General features: G+C 36.6%; 1 protein-coding gene across 1 annotated transcript in view; it reads left to right on the top strand.

Annotated features, from left to right (window-relative positions):
* LRRIQ1 (leucine-rich repeats and IQ motif containing 1) overlaps positions 1–9,598 on the top strand; it is a 259,848-nt gene that overhangs the window by 158,689 nt on the left and 91,561 nt on the right. The window contains exon 21 of the mRNA XM_006872970.1: positions 3,550–3,651. Within this exon, the coding sequence (XP_006873032.1) occupies positions 3,550–3,651 (102 nt within the window). The remainder of the gene's footprint in view (positions 1–3,549; positions 3,652–9,598) is intronic.

The raw sequence follows: 9,598 nt of genomic DNA, 5'->3' as shown, positions 1-9,598 counted from the left end.
AAAGACCACAGCCTTTCGCATTTATTGTACCTCAATGTAAAGAAGACAAAAATCCTCACCACTGGACCAATAAATAACATCCATATAAATGGAGAGAAGATTGAAATTGTAAATGACTTCTTTTTACTTGGATCAACCATCAACACTCATTGAAGCAGCAGCCAAGAAACCAAATGGCGTGTTGCATTGGGCACATCTGCTGCACAAGACCTTAAATTGTTGAAGAGGAAAGATGTCAGTTTGAGTACTAAGGTGTGCTTGTGACATATGCATATGCATGTGACAGTTGGATACTGACTAAGGAAGACCATAGAAGAATTGATGCATTTGAGTTCTGGTGTTGAAGGAAAATATTGAAAGTACCATGGACTGCCAAAAGAACAAATAGATCTATGTTGGAAGAAGTATAGTCAAAGTGCTCTTTGGAAGCCAGAATGGCCAGACTTTATCTTTCATACTTTGGACATATTGTCAGGAGGGACCAGTCACTGGAGAATTATATAATGTTTGAAAAAGTGGAGGGTTGGAGAAGAAGAAGAAGATCCCAATGAGATGGATTGGCACAGTGGTAGCATCAATGGGTTCAAACTTGGCAATGGTTGTGAGGTCGGCCCAGGACCAGGTACTGTTTTGTTCTGTTGTGCATAGAATCACTCTGAGTCAGTACCGATTTGATGGCACTTGACAACAAAATGGGTAAAAAATATTGAATGATGCAGAAAGCATTATAAGGAGATGGAATGCAAAAAAGCACTGTACCAAAAATAATGGTCAGTGTTCAACCATGTTAAGAGGTAGCATATGATCAAGAGCCAGTGATACTAAAGGAGGAGGTCCAAAGGGCATTAAAGGCATTGACAAAGAACAAGGCACTGGGAATTGAGGACTACAAATTGAAATCTTTGAATAAACTGATGCTGCACTAGAGGTACTGACTCATCTATGCCAAGAAATTTGGAAGACAACCATCTGGCAATTGACTGGAAGAGATCCATATTTATGCCCATTCTAAAGAGAGGTGCCCCAACGGAATTCAGAAATCATTGGCAGTATCATTAATCTTGCAACTAAAATTTTGCTAAAGATAATACAAAAACCGCTTCAGCCATATACAGACAGAGAAGTTCCATAGGTTCAAGTCAGATTCAGAAGAGGTCTTGAAATAGGGAATATCATTGCTGACGTCAGATGGATCATGGGTGAAAGCAGAGAATATGAGAAAGGTGTTTGTGCTTTATTGACTATGCAAAGGCTTTTTATTGAGTGAGTCATGAGAAGCTATGGATAACATTATAGAAAATGAATATTCCAGAACACTTAATTGTTTTCATGAAGAACCTGTACATAGATCAAGAAGCAATTGTTCAAACTGAACAAGGAAACACCAAATGGTTTAAAATTTGAAAAAGTGTGATCTAGGCAAGTATTCCTTCACCACACCTGTTCAATCAGTATGCTGAGCAAATAACCTGAGAAAGTGGACTATGTGAAGCAACATGGCATCAGGATTTGAGGAAGACTCTTCAACAACCTGTGATAACCAGATGATACAACCTTGCTTGGTGAAAGACAAGAGGTCTTAAAATACTGACTGATGAAGATCAAAGACTGCAGCCTTCAGTATGGGTTGCATCTCCATGTAAAGAAGATAAAAATCCTCACCACTGGACCAATAAACAATATCCATATAATTGGAGAAAAGATTGAAGTTGTCAACGACTTCATTTTGCTTTACTCAACCATCAACATTCATGGAAACAGCAATCAAGAAATCAAATGATGAATGGAATTAGGCAGATCTGCTGTACAAGACCTTGCTTAACTGTTCAAGAGCAAACACGTCAGTTTGAGGACTGGACTGTGTTTCATTCTGTTGTGCATAGATAGGGTCACTATGAGTTGGCACCAACTTTATGGCACCTAACAACAACAACAACATACAGAGATTAAATTTTTTTTTATTTTATTTATTTTAATAAATTCATATTTGTTGTTGTTGTTATGTGCCGTGGAGTCGGAACCGACTCATAGCGACCCTGTACAGGGTTTCCGAGGGTGTAAATCTTTACGGGAGTAGAAAGCCTCATCTTTCTCCCGCGGAGCAGCTGGTAGTTTCGAACTGCTGACCTTGCGGTTCACAGCCCAAGTCGTAACAAATTCATATAGAGGCATCCAAAGCATCATAATACTGTAAATCATTTATGATTGAAGGATTTATTAAAATATTAACCAATACCTTCCTTAGTCTTGAGAAATGTCATCTCTGTGAAACATGTAACTCAAAATTTCAGGTAAATTGTTACTAGAAAACTAATGGCAACTATTTATTTGGTCATGCTTGAGAATAACTCTGCAAATGCTATCCTTTCTACTTTTCTAATTTATGTTCTAAAAAACATGTTATTTTAGAATTTAATTAAAATACATTATTCTGGTTTTATGCTATTTAATGCCTTAAGTTTTCCATTTAATGTCAATTCTATTGCACTAGATATTACTCAGAGAGTCTTAAAATCTCTTACTTTTTGCCAGATGTTGTACAATATTAAAAAATTGTATTCTGTTAAATAGTGGTGGTTATGTTTGCCAATTTTAACTGCATAACTTTCAATCTTTATTTTACCTCTTCTAGGAAACTTCACTGTCTTTTCTTACATTTCTTCAGAAGCATAAATCCTTTGTCCTAATGAAACTATACTAAATTCCCAATTTCTTGCTGCTAAAAATTCACAAGGCCCTGACTTAACAGTCATGTTATTGTTTGTCAAATTAACTGATTTAGAATGTTCTTGACCTAAATCATATAGGGTTTAGATATCTTTATTGTGTAAACACCATCATATATTAGGACAAAAATAACCCACTTTTTTATCTGTTAATTTTATGATGTAATCTTTTTCTACTTGTTCCATAGTATCCCACTGATTGTTTCATTTCCATCTCTTATATCCCAGAGCCTTATAGTTTAAGTAAAAAAAAAGCAAAACAAAACAAAAACCAGGAGACTATATGGTTTTCCTTTACTAAGTGCACTTAGCTATTTACACATTTATTAAGACTTTGTTTTATCCCAACAGAAATATTAGGAATTTAACAGAGATGCTAAAATAATGGATACCAAAGCAAATTCCCAAAGAATACGATCGTGCCATATCTAGAACATTTAACTATATTTTTTTTACATTCTTAGCTTTTTATATTTTATGTGTTGTAGGGTGAGCACTGTTTGCAAACCGCAAGAACAGTTGTTTAACACCAAAAGCTGCTCTGTGGAGGAAAGATGAGGCTTTCTGCTCCCACAAAGATTTACAGCTTTGGAAACCCAATAAAGGGTTGCTATGAGTTGGAATCAACTTGCTAGCACTTAACAAGAACGATGCCTACTGACTATTAATGTGCCTAATGAGATCATCAATAATATCTGAATCTGTAGAAAGTAATATTATCATCAACTTCATAAAACCTTATAAAGGGGTATTCATAAAAAAGAAGTCATTTCGGAGCAGGATTGAGCCAAAGCTGAACTTTGGTCTTGTTGATTTTGTCCAGATCCTGCTGTGCGCCTAGCATTATTCAAAGATAGTGAAAGCAAGCTGTCTGTTACAAAGGCACCAAAGAAGACACAACCCAGAAGCCACCATCACTTTGAAGGTATGGCTTCATCACAGATACATAGAAACCTAAAAAAATAAATGAGGATTGAAAATTTTATTTAGAACAAATTTGTAAAATTATCAGTAATTCCTGATAATTTTATGCATAAAATATACTTGAATAAATATTGAACTATGGCTTTTTGATCTAAAATAGCAATTGAATGTATCATATATAGTATAGATAGTTCAGTATTTGTGTCAGTGATTATTTGAACTTTAAATTAGATAATTATATGAAAGTCAACATATTTCTGCTTCATCAGTGTTATTAATTTTGCTGCCATTTTAAAGTGAAATATAATAGTGGTTTAATATAAATGGAGTGATTACATAATAAATGTATATTCTAATATATTTATTTTAATGCCAATATATAAAAATTACATTGAACACTGTAAAGTATACAGTGGAATTTATAATCATTTTCTATATTTAATGCTTATTGATCACTTTTGATGTGAAGAATTTACACATGAAGGTGTCAAAATATATTTCTTATTTCAACATTCAGAAGAATTATGGACTTATTTATAAAACTGAAATAGTTAATTGTAATAGAGCTGCAAGCATGACTTTAAACAAATTTGCTGTTTGATTTCTTATTAATTTTAAGATTTGTAGAGTTTTTTAAAAATACTTTTTGTTGTGCTAAATATATTTGAATGAGGTGAACAAGCTGTACAAATGTATACAACATTTTGTACATTTCTAGTAAATTTTAGAATGTATTCATATTCATACCACTATTAAAAATGGATACATTTAGATTTACATTTCTGCTCGGTAATACCTCAAACTAAAAAACAACTTGGTGGACACCAAATTTATGTCTTTTTTGGAGTCCTAGTGTGGCACGTGGGTTAATGTGCAGAACTACAAAGTCGGTTTGAACATCAAGCTCAACAGTTCAAGCTCACTAACTGCTCCTTGGAAACCCTATACAGAGTTGCAGGGTGTTGGAACTGATTCAGCGACACTTAACAATAACAACAACAAAAAGTTGACTGCTAACATATGGAATTCTGTGTAACACTGTAGTATAAACACTGGAATACTAACTACAAGTTTAGAGGTTCAAAACCCAGCCATTCTTTGAAAACCCTGTATAGGGTCTCTATGAGTCAGAACTGACTTCATAGCACTTAACAACTGCAACAACTAACAGACAAAGGATTTGGAATTTTCTTTAAAGTACTTAACAATAGATGTTATTTTTGTTGTGTGCCATCAGTTGGTTCTGACTCATAGTGACCCTGTATAGGATTTTTGAGAGCCCCTGGTGCACTTGAACCGCTGACCTGGTGGTTAATAGTCCAGTGCTTATTCTACAGTACCACACCAGGACTCATAGCACATAAATTTGCTATTCCTGAAGCCAGTGGCAAATTCATATTTATGGTCTTTGATAGGATGCTGGGGGCGGTGGGGAGGATCTGACCAAACAACCTTTTCATGAAGGATAAGACTTTTGCCTAGATTCTCCACTCTTTGGGACAATTTTATTTGATTTTTAAATAAAACTTTCTTAATTCTCTATCTGTAGTGTCATCACTAACAAGCTTTGTATTTTGTCCTCACTAACAAACTTCCTGTTTCTCCTTTTATAAAACAGAAAATGTACAGATAGCATATACTCTTATACTTCCTACCCACCCACTGCCATCAAGCCAATTTTGACTCAATGAAAATATGTAAGGTTTCCGAGGCTGTAAATCTTTACAGGAGCAGAAAGACTCATTTTTCTCCTGTGGAGCTACTAGTGGGTTTGAATGGTCAGTTTTGTAGTTAGCAATCCAGTGCTTATTTTACAGTGCTATCCATCTAACAGGGTTCCATCTTATACATCATTTTTACTGTTAAGTGTTGTCGAGTTGATTCCAACTCATAGTGACCCTGTACAGGGTTTGCAAGGAGCAGTTGGTGGGTTTGTACCACTGACTTGTGGTTCACAGTCCAGTGCTTATCCTACAGTGCCACACCACGAATCCTCTTAAACACCAGAAATGTTCAAATATCTTTAAATTCAATGTTTGAGTTTTGAAGACATTTGTTATTGTTGTTATTAAGTACTGTCGAGTCGGTTCTGACCCATAGCAACTTGTATAGCGTTTCCCAGGAGCAGATGGTAAGTTTAAACCTCCTACTTTGTGGTTCAAACCAACTTTGCAGTCCAGCAAGAAATGACCTTTAATTTCTATAATTGTTGTTAGGTGCCATCAAGTAAGTACCAAACCATAGTGACCCTATGCACAACAGAACGAAACACTGCCTGGTCCTGGGCCAAACTCACAATTGTTGCCACGCTTGAGACCAGTGATGCTGCCACTTGGCCAATCCGTCTCACTGGGGGTCTTCCTCTTTTTCTCTGACCCTCCACCTTACCAAACATGATATCCTTTTCCAGTGTCTGGTCCCTCCTGACAATATATCCAAAGTATGAGAGATGAAGTTTGGCCATCCTGGCCTTCAAGGAACAATCTGGCTGCACTTCTTCCAACAATCTGTTTGGTCTTTTGGCAGCCTGTGGCACTTTCAATATTCTCCTCCAACACCGTAACTCAAAAGCAGCAATTCTTCTATGGTCTTCCTTATTCACTGTCCAGCTTTCACATGCATATGAGGTTATTGAAAATACCATAGCTTGGGTCAGGCGCACCTTAGTCCTCAAGCTGACATCTTTGCTCTTCTACACTTTAAAATGGTCTTGTGCAGCAGATTTGCCTAATGTAATATGTCATTTGATTTCTTGACTGCTGCTTCCATGAATGTTGATAGTTGATCCAAGAAGAATGAAGTCCTTGACAACTCCAATCTTTTCTCCATTGATAAGAATGTTGTTTATTGGTCCAGCGGGGAGGACTTTTGTTTTCTTTACATTGAGATGCAATCCATACCGAAGGCTGTGCTCTCTGATCTTCATCAGTAAATATTTTAAGTCCTCTTCACTTTCAGCAAGCAAGGTTGTATCATCTATCATCTGCATACCACAGGTTGTTTGTTAATGAATCTTCCTCCAATCCTGAGCATTTCTAATCAAACCATCTTCATTTGTTGTATTTAAAACAATTTATGGTCACAAACATTTTCAACTCCTTCCTTCCTCTAACACCAGCTTAGAACAGAGCATCACATAAAGAGACCATTTTCTAGTAGGTCTTATATTTCCATAGCTGTATATAGTATATGGAGTCCTGGTGCTGTGGGTTAATGCGCTGGAGTGCAAAGTCTGTTTCAACTGCAAGGTCTGCTGTTCAAGCTCAGCAGCTACTCCTCAGAAACCCTGTACAGGGTTGCTATGGGTTCAACCGACTCAACAGCACTTAACAACAATAACAAATATAATATTTAGTACTTCATGCACTTAATGATGAAGATCAAAATCTACAGCTTTCATTGTGGATTACACACACACACAGAAAACCCAAATCCTCAGATCTGGACCTGAGGAAATATTGAAGTTGTCAAGAATTTCATTTTACTTGGATCCACAATCAATGCCACTGCAGTCAAGAATCAAATGATGTATTGCATTGGGCAAATCTGAAAAAGACTCTATCTTTAAAATGTTAAAAGATAGAGATGTGACTTTGAGGAAGAAAGTTCACTTGACACAAGTCATGGTATTTTCAGTTGTTTCATAATCATGTGAAAGCTGGGCTAACAAAAAAGGAAAACCGAAAAAAGGTTTTGATGCCTTTGAATTATAGTGTTGGTGAAGAATAATGAACACACCATGAACTACCAGAAAAGTTTTGAAAAGGAGTGGGTCATTGAAAAATAAAAGTATCCTCAACTAAATGCAGTCATTTCTAATGCATAGCAACCTGATGCACAACAGAACAAAACACTGCCTGATCCTACACCAGACTCACAATTGTTATATTGGATCTCACTGTTACTGCCTTTGTGTAAATCCACCTTTTGGGGCATGTTCCTCTTTTTCATTGACCCTCCACTTTGGTGGTGGTGGTTATGTGCCATGGAGTCGGTTCCTACTCGTAGTGACCTTGTACAGGGGTTCCGAGGCTATAAATCTTTACTGGAGCAGAAAGCCTCATCTTTCTCCCATGGAAGAGCTGGTAGTTTTGAACTGCTGACCTTGCAGTTCACAGCCCAATTTGTAACCACTATGCTACCAGAGCTCCTTGACTCTCCACTTTACCAAGCATTATGTGCTTCTTCAGGGACCGGTCTCTCTTGATAACATATCCCAAGTACAAAGACAAGTCTCATCATCCTCACTTCTAAGGAGCATTCTGGATGTACTTCTAACAAGACAGATTTGTTTGTTCTTCTGTCAATATTATTCACCAATACTATAATTCAAATGCATTGATTCTTCTTCAGTCTTCCTTATTGATTGTCCATTTTTCACACGCATATGTAGTTTTGGAGTTGCCATTGAGTTGGTTCTCATCACGACCATATGTACAACAGAGCAAAACACTGCCAGATCCTGCACCATCCTTACAGTTGTTACATTTGAGCCTGGACCTGTACCACCCTTACAATTATTGCTACATTTGAGTCTATTGTTGCCTTCACTGTATCAATTAATCTCATTGGGGGCCTTCCTGTTTTTCAACAGCTCTCCATTTTACTAAGTCGGATGCCCTTCTCCAGGGACGGGTCCCTTCTGATAACATGTCTGAAGTATGCAAGACAAAATCTTAACATTTTGGCTTCTAAGAAGAATTCTTACTGCATTTCTTCCAAGATAGATTTGTTTGTTATTCTGGAAGTTCATGGTACTTTTAATATTTTTCTCCAACACCGTAATTCAAATGCATAGATTCTCCTAAGGCCTTCTTTATTGTCCAACTTTCACATGCCTATGAGACAGTTGAAAATGCCATGGTTTGCCTTAAGCCCACCTTTGTCCTAAGCTTATTATCTTTATTCTTCAGCACTTAAAAGAGGTCCTTTTTTTTTTTTTTTTTTTTAGCAGATCTGTCTAATGCAATATGGTGTTTGAATTTTTATTACTTCCATGAGTGTTGATTTTGGATCCAAGTGAAAACGAAGTCTTTGACAACTTGAAACTTGCTTTCCATTCATCTTGATGTTATTTATTGGTGCAGTGGTGAGGGACTGTAACAGTGAGGTTAAACAAACGATTGTGAGTATGGCTCAGACCTGTTCAGTGTTTTATTCTGTTGTGCATAGTGTTGCTATGAGTCAGAATCAACTTGATGACACCTGACTGTGAATTAAGAGTTGCAAAACAAATACCACAAGGTAGAATCAATGTCATAACCATAGAATACTTAAAGATCTGCTCTTAATAAGAAATGTTCATATTATGTATCATAATCTTAGCATGATTCAAAAATAGTCAAAATAGACAAAGATATATAGATTTATATAAAATGTATGATTTCCATTAGTATTTCAGTTCTATCATCACTGTATTTTGAATTACTGCTTTAATACTAAATTTTAAGCTCCATATAACTCTTTGGGAAAAGGGTGACTCTGTATGATAAGCGCTAGCCTGTGAGCTACAAGGTCAGAGATTTGAGTCCATAAGCTGCTCTTTGAGAAAAAAACAACAACCAAAAACGAGACTTTCTGCTCCTCCAAAGATTTTCAGTCTCGGAAACCCTATACAGGGTCACTATGAGTTGGAACCAATTAGACAGCACTTAACAACTACAATGAAGAAAAGATTGAAGTTGTCAAGGACTTCACTCTTCTTGGATCAACTATCAACATGCTGGAAGCAGCAGTCAAGAGATCAGACGACGTATTGCATTAGGCAAATCTTCTGCACAGGAACTTTTTAAAGGGTTGAAGAGCAAAGATTTCAGCTTGAGGACTAAGGTGCGCCTGACCCATGCCATGGTATTTTCAATAACCTCATATGGATGCAAAAGCTGGACAGTGAATAAGGAGGATCGTAGAAGAATTGATGCCTTTGAGTTGTGGTGTTGGAGGAGAAT

Source organism: Chrysochloris asiatica, unplaced genomic scaffold (genome assembly GCF_000296735.1).
Source record: "Chrysochloris asiatica unplaced genomic scaffold, ChrAsi1.0 scaffold00217, whole genome shotgun sequence".
NCBI classification, from domain to species: Eukaryota; Metazoa; Chordata; class Mammalia; order Afrosoricida; family Chrysochloridae; genus Chrysochloris; species Chrysochloris asiatica.
Note: the sequence above shows the minus strand (reverse complement) of the source record. Positions and strands in the feature narration are given on the sequence as shown.